The following is a 13,766-nucleotide window of genomic DNA, read 5'->3' on the forward strand; positions in this document are numbered from 1 at the left end:
GGATGGCAGTATAGTCAGAAAAATCTAGGTCGCTCAGGAGGCGATCATTTAGGCGAAGCCCAGTTGAGTCGACGCTCCTCAATATGAAGTTGATGACTACTTTGAACAGTAGCAGAGATAACACGCACCCTTGTTTCACCAAAGGATAGGATGGGAAATTTACGGGAATTTCCCTCTGCTGTCTTCACACAGTAGGTTGTATCTTCATATATCGCCATGATGAGATTTTCTATGATTTCGGGGATACTATAGTGTTGAAGGAGCTTATAGAGAGAGTGGCGGTGATTCGAAATGAGTCGAAAGCCTTTTCAAAGTCTATAGAGATCATATAGAGTTTATTGCACCATTCGCATCTCTCCTCCGTGGGCATTCGTAGGGTGAATACCAGGTCCGTGCAAGAGCGGTTTGGGCAGAAGCCATACTGTTCATCACGCAGGTATTCATCTAGGTGATGTTATATTTGGGACACGATAATGTGGGACAACAGTCTGCCAGGAATCGAGAGAAAGCTGATGTCTCGCCGGTTGTTACAGAGCGTGGCATCACCCTTCTTGAAGAGCTTCACGAGCGTACTGTGGTACCATTCTGAGGGTAATTTTGATGTTGTCCAGATGGTTCCAAAGAAGTCTTTCCAATAGGTGACACAGGTGTCCATAGAGCATTTCAGCATTTCCGCTGTGATGCGGTCATCTCCTGGTGATCTGCCGTTTTGAGTGCTTTCAGAATTTTTTCCGCAATCAGGGGCTCGGTGTTGATGTCTAGCGAGATCTGAGATTCTTTGGACATGGAGATTGGCTCATCCGGGGCTGGTCTCTTCAGGATTTTGTCGAAGTGGTTGGCCCACACCTCCTTCTTCTCTTCGGGACCTCATTCGTTATCTTGTACAATGACCTACTGTCTCCATTCTCAGCAGCTTCTTCAGCTTTCGGGGCCTTTCCTTCGTAGAAGTGGCGTTTGTCTCGGCGCGCGCTCTTTTTGACAGATTTATCAATCCGTCTTAGTTCTCGGTCTTGTAGATCTGATTTGTGTCATGACAGGCAAATATCTAAGCTTTTGCGACTCATCTCCTCTATGAGCTGTCAAGTGCGGTCCGATAGCCACTGGTCCTTCAGTTTCTTCCGGGGCCCAAGTGTCTTGCTTGCTGACTCAATGTACAGATTCTTTATCTGATCCCATATCATCTCCCGGTTGTCTTTATCACTGATGTAGAGAAGACACGTGATGACCCCCTCCTCCCCCCAACCGGAAGCCAATATGACATTGAAAGACATAATCAGAAGGGGAGACTGAAAGAAACTTCCATTCAAATCCGGGAAAACTATCTTGGTAGTACCGGTCCCCTTCCCTCTGAAAAATACTACGATATTATTTGGAGCTGTATACTTCACGTCGTCATGGCATATAAGAAATTAAAAATACTATTCAAGCTTACAGAAAAGAAACCAACAGCTTCTTAGAATAAGACATTTGTAATTTTTTATTTAGTTTTAGTGTTTTAAAAGGATATTCTTTCATCATGATTCCATTTTCCATTAAAACACTAAATATGTTTATAGTTCGATTTATATTTACAAGTGTAGTTTGATTTTGAATATGTTATAAAGAAACGCAAATCAGCGATAGCTGCCAAGTTTTTGTTAATGAACCTGTCTACTGCTACTACTACTACATTTTTTTAAAGATGAACCATGAAAACCATACAAAACTTTCAAAAGTTGGTTGATAATTTTTAAAAGCATTTTTTAATAGTTTTTTTTTTACGTATTAATTGGAGTAAAGTATATTTGGAGTAAAGACCTGTTCAAAATATCAATAGAATTTTGAATCAGTTTTAATGCAAGATTCAAATAAAAAGGTACTTAACCACTGTACTTTATTAGTGTTAATCAATAAAGCAAAACCTTAAAAGCTATTGATAATTTTTAATAGCATTTGTTTGGTTTCAGTTCGATGAAGCAATCTTTTAAATAGCAAATGATCAACGAATGATATGTCGCTTGATTTTCTATAAAACTGAAAGGGGGAGATTTAAGGAGGAAATACCAATGATGAAAATTAATTATACATTGGGCTAATAAAACTAAACTTGTAAAACTAAATTAAACGTTTCAGTATACTGGTATACGAGACAAAAAAAAATTCCCGGAAGTCTGAGCAAGATTTAACTTGTAAATTTTATAACGAAGCATGAAACCAGTTTGGAATATATTATATTTTCAGTAAACCGCAAAAGAAAAAATTCTATCCAACAAGGTATGAGAGGGAGGCACCTTTTCATCTGATTATGTTAATTTCAATTTGTTCCACTTATTCATTTGTGGTAACATCTATTCGTATTAAGCTTGACTTCTCATTTTAAGTTCTATTCAGTGTTCTTAAAAAAACTTTTTTTATGTTGATTTATTCATATTTTTTTTATTAGAATAGTTTTTTTCATGTGTGGATTGGAATAAAGTTAATTTGGAGTACAAAGTTCCGTGAAACGCGTAGAATATTGGATTGCAATACGAATTGTGAACGAAATTCGACAAGTCAATTAAATTATGAATCAATGTTAATGCAAGATTCAAACAAAAGGTTACTTAACCACTGTATTTTATTGAAGCATAAATTTATTTGGAACATGTCCAAGAAAATAGTAAAAACGTGTCAAACTCATCTGCAGAAAGAAGCTGGAAAAAGGCAATGTCAATATCAAATAATTTGAATAGGAGTCTTGCTAAAGTTGTGAGAAGTTATCCTTCTAGTTAATTAAATAAAAAAAAAAAAAATTTTAAATGAAAGTAAGGAGCAACACTAAAACTTAAAACGAACAGATATTACTCAGTATATGAAAGGGGCTTTTCCTCCTCAACGCCCCGCTCTTTTCGCTAAAGTTTGACTCTTTCAACAGTAAGAAATTTTAGCGTAAAGAGCGGGGCGTTGAGGAGGAAAAGCCCCTTTATATACGGAGTAATTTCTGTTCGTTTTAAGTTTTAGTGTTGCTCCTTACTTTCATTTAAAAAAACTTGTTTTTTTTATTTAATATCTGGACGTTTTTGAATTAATGTATGTTTTGATCTTGGCTTTCCGCACATAAATAATTAAAATAAAACTTGCATATTAATTAATTGCAATTAATCGGGAGATTTTGAGAAAAAAGAAGCGAGGGAGGATGCCTAGTTGCCCTCCAATTTTTTGATTACTTAAAAAAGCAACTAGAATTTTTAATTTTTTACAAACGTTTTCATTGGTAAAAAATATACGTAACTTACGATTTAATTCACGTAACAAACTTCTATATTCGTATGTTTTCATTGCGTGTATGAGGGGGATCAACCCTCGTCGATACCTCGCTCTTTACCCTAAAGCTAAAATTCTGTCCCAATTCCTTAAGAATGACCTCTGAATCACAAAGGTCGTAGAATGAATAGTTGAAATTACTAAAAATACTTTAGATAGATAGATAAGATTTTATTTTCACCAAAATTTTCATGGCACTGCCAAATTTCTTATGGTATAGTCACATTAAAAAGCGACGCAAAATAAAAAACAAAACACATCAATCCTCCTGATTTCGTTATACTTTTTTACAAAGCTAGGTATAAAACTCTTTGCTAACCGCTGGTGGGCACAGCGTACCGGCTGAGGTTTGTCAACAGGCACTGCCACCCTGTGTGGGAGTCATTTTGTTGTGGATTGAAGGGGGAAAAGGGTTTTGTGGATTGGGTGGATCAAAAATTTTCGTCCAAAATCCATGCAGAGTTTCTTTCTTCTTTTTTCCAGAGTTTGTATTTTAAACTTTGTCAGCAGCTCTTCATACAACATTTCTGCCTACTTAGAAACTATCATTAGAACTCTTTCGACCCTGGCGCTTTGCTCAGCCGTCAGTCCAAAATGCCATACAGGAGCTGCATATTCCAGAATTGGGCGAATAAAAGATGTAAATGTTCGGAGGAGGTGATCTGGAGGGGCACTATGTTTTGATATAAGCTCGAGCATCTGCAGCCCAGCATTACCCCTTTTTACTTGACTATTTGTGTTTTCTTCCCATTTTAAATCACTGGTTATAATAACTCCCAAGAGTTTAATCTTACTGACTTTAAGAGAATCGGAGATAGTTGGTCGGAAATTAGGTTCAGAAGAATTTAAAAATGAAATACTTAAAATAGAAGATTTACTGTCATATTTGAATCGGAAGCTTTAGTTTTCACATTATCAATTAAAATTTGGGATTTGCTACATTCATTTGCTTCACAAATTTCTCCAAGGTAAGGTCATCAACATATTTCCAACGGACTTCAAAATCATTAGCAATATTACTAATCATAACTAGAAACAGAATAGGGCCCAGAATGGTACCTTGAGATACACCACAAAAAAACTGGCTCAGGTTCAGAGAAAGACTTCTTATATTTTAAAATTTGGACCCTATTTATTAAAAAACTCTGAATGATTTTCACAACAATAGGGTTCACTCTAAAATTAATTAAAAGCTTAGAAATTAAAATGTTGTGATCAATCAGATCGTTACCCTTTTTAAAATCAATTGTTATTAAGTTTAGCCATTTACCAGGTCATCAACATACTTGAAAATAAAATGTAAAAGACTGACTAGGTAATGGGATGTTGATGTATTCTTTCTGTTACCGTACTGATGAGGATCAAGGAGGGGTTCAACTTCAGCTTTTAGCCAATTTGCTACAAAGCTTTCGTACATTTTGCTGAACAAGGGGGTCAAAGTGATTGGTCTTACGCCGTCGAAATTAAGTTCAGTATCTTTTTTACGGATTGGAGTAACATCCCACGTTTTCCATATCTGTGGGTAAACTGAAGAAATTGAAATGCAATTAAAAATTTGCGTTAGTGGTTTAGTCAATTTGTCAGGAAATGCTTTTATAAGTTCAATCGGAAAATCAATGGGAGTTACACTAGTTCGTTTAAGTTTCTTTATTTTACTAAAAACTTGACCCTCAGAAATAGTAGGTAAAGGTATGTCATCATGTGGTATTTTCAGATACTCTTGGGTCGTTTTAGTTACATCAAAAGGCGGCAAAAATTGGATGATTTTGGGCAAATGACCATTTAACTGGTTAGCAACTTTTTCATCATTAGAAACTGAACAAAAATCAACACCACTAGGGGATTTTCCACAAATTAGTTTTATTTCCTTATACCACGTGCTAGGCTTTGATTCAAAAAGGTTACCAATTTTTTTGTGGTAAAACTCAGCTGCAGTTTTTCTTGTCATTCTACATATTTTGTTACGGAGCATATTAGCATTTCCTATTTTCCCTTTTTTTCTTAGTTGAATTTTATACCTAATCAAATCTTTAATTTCTTGGGTTATGTAAGGACGATCTGTGTTGCACCGCCTGGAAGTTTTCTCTGCAAAGCATTCTTCATATTTGTTTCTTAATTTATCTTGCAGATATTTAGCTTTTTCATCGGAGGACTCTAAAATTGCTACCTCATCCCAGGACTCGGATGTAATCCAATTTCCAAATTCCAAGAGACCCCTGTCCGAAAGAGGTCGGTAGGAAACTTTCTCAACTACATATTATATTTTATACGAATATAGGGGGGCCCAGTTTGGGCCATGTAGTGGTAGCTACCACCAAGGGGAGGTAGGTCTTGAGGTTCATTATAATATTCTGACAAATTTGTGCAAATTACGTCGAGTTTAGTATTACCTTTAGTAGCCGGAAACTTTACTATCTGCTTGAGTCCTTGACTTCTGAGGAAGCTTTCAATTCTTAGATCGTTCTTATCACCAGTAACGCAAATTCCAACATTCGGGTACTTAGAAGTAATAAAATCAACACACAAATCTAACTTTTTAGCAAAGACCTTTTTTTGGAAAGGTGCCATACTGGGTGAGCAATAAAACACTCCAATAACAATACCAGTTACAGATCTCGGAAGCTTTTTTAGTCGAATCATAATCCAAATCATTTTATCATCATCATCAATATGGGGAATCTGTAGTAGCCGCGGTGCCAACTGCTCACGTAGGAAACACGCTACACCGCCACCTTTCTTACCTAATAGATGATTCTGATGTCTTAGTTTAATAAATTGTTTGTAACCTTGTATTGTAAGATCTTCAGGACTTTGTTTATTTACCTCCGTAACTGTAATAATATCAGCTCCGGTTACTTGAACATAACCCTCAAGTTCACCCATTTTATCAACGTTGAGACTTTCCGCATTTAAAGTTAAAAGAGAAGGAAAATGAAAATGTGATTGAGGGACTTCTTTTTCGACAACTTTACGTTTGTTTACTTTTGTCTGTTTTGGGAAGGTCTTTTTAGACGGGAGAAAAACTTCAGAATCATTTGTTGCAATAACTAGGCTATCTTATACATCATGAAGGGCTGCGAAACTTTAGCGTAAAGAGTGAGGTATAGCGAGGAGGAAAACCCCTCATATACGTAATAATTTTTGTTCGTTTTAAGTTTAAATGCTGCTCCTTACTTTTAGTAGAAAAACTTTTCATATTTATTTTTTCATTGTTTTTTTTTTCAAATAGTGCTAGAATACCCTGCACCCCCTTCATTGAAATTCTCTTCCCCATGACAAGTTTCTCCATGGAAATATCCTCCCACGTAACCCCCCTCGAATCTCCCCCTAAACAAAAAGAATCCCCCTGAAAGCGTCTGTACACTTCCCAAATAACCATTACTATATGTAAACACAGGTCAAAGTTTGTAAAATGCAGCCCCTCCCACGGGGACTGTGGGGGAGTAAGTCGTCCCTAAAGACATAGTTATTAGGTTTTTCGACTATGGTGAATAAAATGGCTATCTCAGAATTTTGATCCGGTGACTTTGGGAAAAAATGAGCGTAGGAGGGGGCCTAGGTGCCCTCCAATTTTTTTGGTCAGTTAAAAAGAGCACTAGAACTTTTAATTTCCGTTAAAATGAGCCTTCTTGCGACATTCCAGGACCACTCAGTCCCCTTGGAAAAAAAACAAACAAAAAACAATCTGTCTTCTGGCAAAAAATGCGAAATTCCACATTTTTGTAGATAGGAGCTTGAAACTTCTAAAATAAGGTTCTCTGATACGCTGAATCTGATGGTGTGATTTTCGTTAAGATTGTATAAATTTTAGGGAGTGTTTCTTCCTATTTTCTAAAATGAGGCAAATTTTCTCAGGCTCGGAACTTTTTATGGGTATAACTGATCTTGATGAAACATATATTTAAAATCAGCATTATAATGTGATTCTTTTGATGTAACTAGTGGTATCAAAATTTCATTTTTTAGACTTTCGGTTGCTATTGAGCCGGGTCGCTCCTTACTACAGTTCGTTATCACGAACTGTTTGATAGCCTCCAATATTTTTTTTTGTTTAATAGCCCCCTCTTTCATCACACCCTTATTTCTTCCAGTGAACTGGAACAGAAAATAGAGAATCTAAAAGAGGTATCCCATGCAAAAGCTTTCTCCTGCACAATTTTTAGACCACTGTCTCATATTTTTAAAGCATATACTGAAACTAGTGAAAATCGTCAGCGCTAGAAACGTCAGACTATTCATCAGATAACGAAAAACAGGAATAAAGATCGGTTTGATGGAATTCGCCCAATCAAACAAACCTTGTTTTCAAAATGCACATGACTTCTGTTACTTCAGTTTCAATACCCTTTATAAAAAAAAGACCCATGGCGTTGTGGAACCTTATAGGATCGCCCTATATCGTCCATTATAAACTTTTTAGTCTGTGCGGCCAAACCATTTAGAATTCATTGGACAATCTTGTCATAACTTGTAGAGCTTGGATAGAAGATCCGAATAAATAACAGACAACTAAAAGCTAACCTCTACTTTCCCGGTAACTTGTAACGTTTTGTGTCGGGTATAGAGACACTCCGATTTAATGAAACTTACATCATTAGAAAGTGTTGAATTCGTTTTTCCAATTATAGATAGTAGAATTTTCTTTTAAAGAGTAGGCAGTCCCTAAAAATATTCTAGCACACCAGCTTGGAAAACGTTAAAAATTAGCTAAAAGGAAGTATTATCTGAGTAATTCGACAGCTTTGGGAATTTCCTATGGTACTACTTGCTTTGATTAAAAACCCAGCCTATGTAGAAGAAGCATTATTTATACTGTAGGAACATTGAATAGGCAGCACTTTGCTTAGCAAGTAGTAATGGTTATATTTGTTTTTCTTTTTAAACTCGACTCTCGTTAGTATCGTACTAGGACTAGAGAATCCTAATACGCGTCTAAATGTAATCCCTGATTAAATTTTTGAATCCTTTCAAAAATACCCTGATCTAATCATTCATCTAGCTTTACATATTATGAGTATTCATAGCACTCAGGCATTGAACAACCAGGAAAAAATTACATAGTAATAACAACCAGCAACCGACGCGAGTGGTTCTCCGAAGTAATCTGAGTCAGTAGGTCATTGGATACTAAAAGGAAAATTATGTGTTTTTTTTTTTTATTCCTGCACGTGAGTATTTCTCATTACAGAGATAGCAGAGTCAGCAGGTCTCATATAAAGTTGACGAATTTTATATGTAGTTCGATGAGTACACCCTGTTTCGTCTCATGGCTGGTAGATCGATTTGATGTTTGTACGCCTTTTTTGGAGAATGGGGGGATTGACTCAGAATTTTACATTTAGGGGAATGATTTAAACTATCTTCTCAGGTCCTCGCAAAACAATATAAGCAGTGGACTTTTTTTTTATATATCTGTCATCTTATAGGCTTTTTTGGCTAGTTATAGGATAATTGATAACCTTTCTCGTGAATTTAAAGCTAAGATTTTCCTAGTGAAAATTTGTCCATCTTTTTTAGCATGTTTGTTTGCGCTAAGTGAAGCACGTGAAGGTTAAAAGCAATACCCTGACCCATTACCAGAGGGGACAACGCTCGGCTCTCTTCTTTCTAATCATGGGTAACAAACGCCTCCAAATTTCCGTTTAGATGGAAATATGGTGACGACATGCCATTACTTGAAAGTAGAAAAAAAACCCAAGAAGCAGCAAAAAAAAAAAAAAAAAATCAAACGAAAAGTGAAAAGTAATATTAGAACATGAACCAGGCAGAAATTGCTTCAATAAGAAGACAAGCAAAGTTGGAGTTTGAACATTCTTTTTAACGGTTCATTAGTTGCATCTAGCTCTTGAAGAAGACAGTTGACTATGCCATAGAGAATATATAATATACAAAATACTTAACGCTAAATTTCTTAGTGAAAATTTCATTATTCTGCGAACCTTGCATATGCTTCGTTCATGCCACAACCCAATAAGGCGTTACCTCTCAAAGAAGAAGAGTCGAAAAGAACTCCTTTTTGGTCTAATAAATGATGAAACTGATAAAATACAACAGTCTTAATCCTTTCATTTTCAACAGAGTTTATGCTGGATCAAGTTTCATTGATCAGTATTGCGATAATGCGCTTTTCATAATAAATCCTACTCTAAATGTAGAATTACTGGATACAAGCTGTTTGTTTCTACCGGATCAAGATTCATAAGTTCGTTAGATTACACTCCAAATCCAAAACCTTTACTCCGGATGAGCTCAATTCTTCTAGCAGTGGAGAAGTAAAAGTAAAAGTAAGTAAGACGGCACTAGACCCTTATGGTCCAGACCGGCAGTGCTGATCTCCGTTTCAAGGCCCTTCAGCCGGGAAGTGCAATGGGAGGTTGGGGGCCAACCATCCTGTGCTTTCACACACCCTTCTAGCAGTGGATATCGACTCCTCGCCTCCGATTCTCAGTATTTTTTTGCACTAGTCAATAAATTTTTGGACAATTGTCCCTCATTTTATCCCTCAAACCAGAGGCAAACCCGTAAAAAACACTGCTTTTAGTGAATACACTTAGAAAAATAAACCTAAAATTAGCAGTATACTTGAACCTTTTCAGCACAACAAAGTATAATAATATAGCAAACTTCGATTTTATAAAAAATAGGACAACTAAAAAAAAAAATCAGGTAAATTATCACGAAAACTCAATATTCCCCTCACAGTCCGAGTTTTCATCATACTCTCTATCCGGCTGTTCAAACTCAGACATGTCAGGGAGGTCTTCTCCTCGTCTAAACCTCTGACTGACCGTATCGTCATCATCTTTCTCATAGGGGTCTCTCTTCCTCTTCCTAACCGCTTCCTCTTCATCAGGCGTGTCTTCAGCCTCTTCAAAATGACCATCAGGAGAATGATGTAGGCCGGCTTTATAGCCATGTGGATGATCCTCTAAATAAAAATACACAAAAAAATTAAATAAAGCAGAAAATGACAATTCGAAAGATTATTTATTCAAGAAGGAATCAAATTGACAAAAAAAAAAAAGACTAATTCTATACTTTTCCCCTTGGTCAACAATAATTTTCAATTCAATTTAATGTTTATTTCATTCAGTCTTATTACAACCGCCTGGTGACTTTTGCATCACTATCAAATGCACTACCAGTCATGGCACAGTACTTTCATTTCTTGGCATTTCCAGAAGTGTGGTGGTTGAGTTTTCAGATATTAATTTACAATTACATTTAGTTATCCATCTACAATATTATGATTGTACTTTTGAAACTAGCTCCTTTCTATTTTATGTTGGTTACCAAAAGGTGGTAACACCTTTCTTTTTCTTTGTCTGTGAAGTCCCATATCGCCCGATTTGAGTTGAGTAATGATGAAAATTCGAATTGGTTTTATTATTATTTTTTTATACATTTTTTTCCTTTTTCAGATCAATTAGACACACACTAGAGGCATGTGTGTCTAATTTTGTCTTTAAAGTTGTTGCAGATATGCTGCAAATAAACAAACATGGACATAGAACACACTACTTGAAAATATTAGATGCCTACATTTGTTATGAAGTTTTGATTCAAAGGTTCAGTACATACACCTTTGGACATTTAAGTTACATTGACAATAAACCAATATAAGCTAAAGTAGGTTATTTTGCTGTGTATTCATGAAATCACTTCTAATTGATGTTTTGACGGGAATATTCCAGCTACTGCTGAAAGCCTAAAAAGCATTCGGATTTACTTTCATTGCAATTATGAAATAAGTGCACGAAAAATTATCATAATATTACAACCAATTGGTTTCATAATCGTTTCTGCATAAATCAGAACGGGAACTAGCCAATGCCAGTATCAAAAGTATTCTGAGGGAGTTCAAAATTATACCATTTTTTGGCGTCCTTTATGTCTTTTATTTTTTTTATCCTTGACAAAAAAGGAGACAAGTTATAGCTCCGTAGGATAAACCTCTTCTGTCGAAACTAGCGTATGTCTCTTTTTCTTTATCTCCGTAACGGAACAAGATAGGATACCATTCAATTCATCGTTCTGAATTTATTCACGACACCCTCATAACTCAATTTCGACACAAAGTGCATATGTCACCCATTTAATTATCACAGCCGAGCTTTTTAGAGTCTTCTGGGTATGACAGACTGTGATGCTTGTAATTATTATACTATTGCTGCTTGGCAAGAGTTCTGTCCTAACGGATGCAATAACAATCATAAGGATTCTAAACCATAGCTTTTACATGAGACGATAACGGATAGCATACATCCTCTCCTTTATTACATTAATTATTAGTAGATACAAGGTAACCAAAAGAGACCACACCTTCCTCTCCTTTCAAACCGGTAGCCGTTCCGAAACTGTCACCATGTAGCACCTTAATACTAAAAAAAATAGAACGGCATTCTGCTTTAACATTAATACCACTATTCATCTAGATTTTGATTACAGTCATTCATTAATTAAAACAAGCAATTACACCAATTAAGATGAAGTATTTGCTGTCAACATCACGTCGGTAGACCAACGACTAGTATACATAGAGAATCAAGCTAGTATATATATATATATATATATATATATATATATATATATATATATATATATATATATATACGATCCCATGTATAAAGCTGTATCTGTTTATTTCCTAAATTAAACTGCAATATTAAAGCTAGACAACTGAAGAAGTCGCCATCTCCATAACTCTTTTAAAACATAAGTACAATTTCCCATGAAGTAAATGCACTAAACACCTTTTTAAAAATTGTTCTTTTTAGAAGGTTTTTAGCAAACAAATTAATTTCATGTTCATTTGATCTACGCAAATCTTCTCAGATTGATAGAAATAAATTTAGTTTTGCTTAGGTAACGGGCCGGGATACTTTTTCACCAGTTTTCGAGTTAAAAAGATAAGACTTATTGCTTAAAATGAACCATCATAAAATCTAACAGGTTGGATTCTCATTTTTGATATAAAAAAAAAAACACAAAACGGGTGATTAAATAACAGGCCATAGACATAAGCAAGACAACAACGAGAGATAAAACGAAAAATTATAAAAACAAAAAGAAGAAAAAAGGAGAAAAATTTGAAAAGTATGTGAACAACATTGAGATGGAGAATAACATTAAAAAAATTATCAAAGAAGAATCTGGGATGGAAATGAAAGTGGGAAAAGTATGATATCAATAATAATAATTTATTTATGCTCTCTATACATACATGAATGTACACAGAAGAATATAGGAAACAAATGAAAAGAAAACTGAAAACTGAAAAATTACTCTTCTGACGAAAAGGACGACAATAAATAGCTCATAATAGCTCGATAGTACATAAAACTAAAACATTCATAATAAATAGCAAATAAACACTCACAATAAATAGTTCAGTTTTATTAAAGCTATGGCGACAAAACTATTTATACATCAAACAAGACAGTTAAGGAGAAAATTGATTCTGGTCTATTAGAATCTAATGTAAAACGATCGTATTGTTGATCCATTTTAACAGTTATATCAAATATTCCAAATTTTCAGGTAATATACCTATTTTTGAACTATAAGGTGATTCCAAGAAAATATTTACAAAGCCGAAAAAAGTACACGCGAATACGCTCTTTATCACTTTTACTTAAATTCTTCAAAAATGGAACAATGAAAAATACATGAGGTGCAAACATTGAATTATAAATTATAGCAAGTGTTTGTTTATCAAAACGACCTTTTACCCTGCCTAGCAGGCAATAAGATTTTCTAAGTTTTTCTAATACAGACAACACCAACTCACGCGTAGCTTTAACTGTCGGGGCAAATGACTAGCTAACTGGTCCTGTTACATAGATGATGCATGCTTTTGTACCATAATATAAGGCAATGGATATGATTTCATATAGATAAGGACTGAGACAAACAACAACCAAGGCCCTCCGGGAGAAAAGTGTCTTTTGCGATTAATTTTCTTGGTGCGAGGGTTAAGTGCTGTGTTTTTTGTGAACGAAGTATACAGTCTAATTCTTCTACGCCATTAGCTACATTCTTTGACCTCATAAAGAATTACTCACAGGGCTCATTTTGGGGTGTATTAAATATAATTTAAGTCTCCACTCAAAGTGGAAAATTGTCAAAATAGACATACAATATTCAAGTAGAAAAGACAAACAAAGGAGGCATAAGTCTTTGAAGGAAAATAGTAGTATTGATTAGGTTCAGGGTGTTTCTTACGTGAGCATTTCAATTTAGGTTAGCAGAAATAGTGATGCCCGGCATTTTTAAAGAGACTGTAGTAGTATCAGGAGAGACAGTGTGAAGTGAAATTGGAGACAATCATACAAAAAAGAAAGCCATCATTAAAATTAATTTATATTGATTTTTTTTTAAGTTTTGACAAGTCGGACGAACATTCCGGGGGGGGGGGGGGGTCAAACCATCAGATCCCTCCCCTCCTGGATACAGCCTTGGTCTGAAATAGGACGTCTGTTTTG

The 13,766-nt window shown here is 35.3% G+C and overlaps 1 protein-coding gene across 1 annotated transcript in view; it reads right to left on the reverse strand.

Annotated features, from left to right (window-relative positions):
* Window positions 1-9,683: 9,683 nt before the first annotated feature.
* Window positions 9,684-13,766, reverse strand: part of LOC136028530 (uncharacterized) — a 47,982-nt gene continuing 43,899 nt past the window's right edge. The window contains 1 exon segment of the mRNA XM_065706375.1: window positions 9,684-10,210. Within this exon segment, the coding sequence (XP_065562447.1) occupies window positions 9,932-10,210 (279 nt within the window). The 3' untranslated portion in view covers window positions 9,684-9,931.

The sequence above is a fragment of the Artemia franciscana genome, chromosome 6 (assembly GCF_032884065.1).
Source record: "Artemia franciscana chromosome 6, ASM3288406v1, whole genome shotgun sequence".
Taxonomy (NCBI): domain Eukaryota; kingdom Metazoa; phylum Arthropoda; class Branchiopoda; order Anostraca; family Artemiidae; genus Artemia; species Artemia franciscana.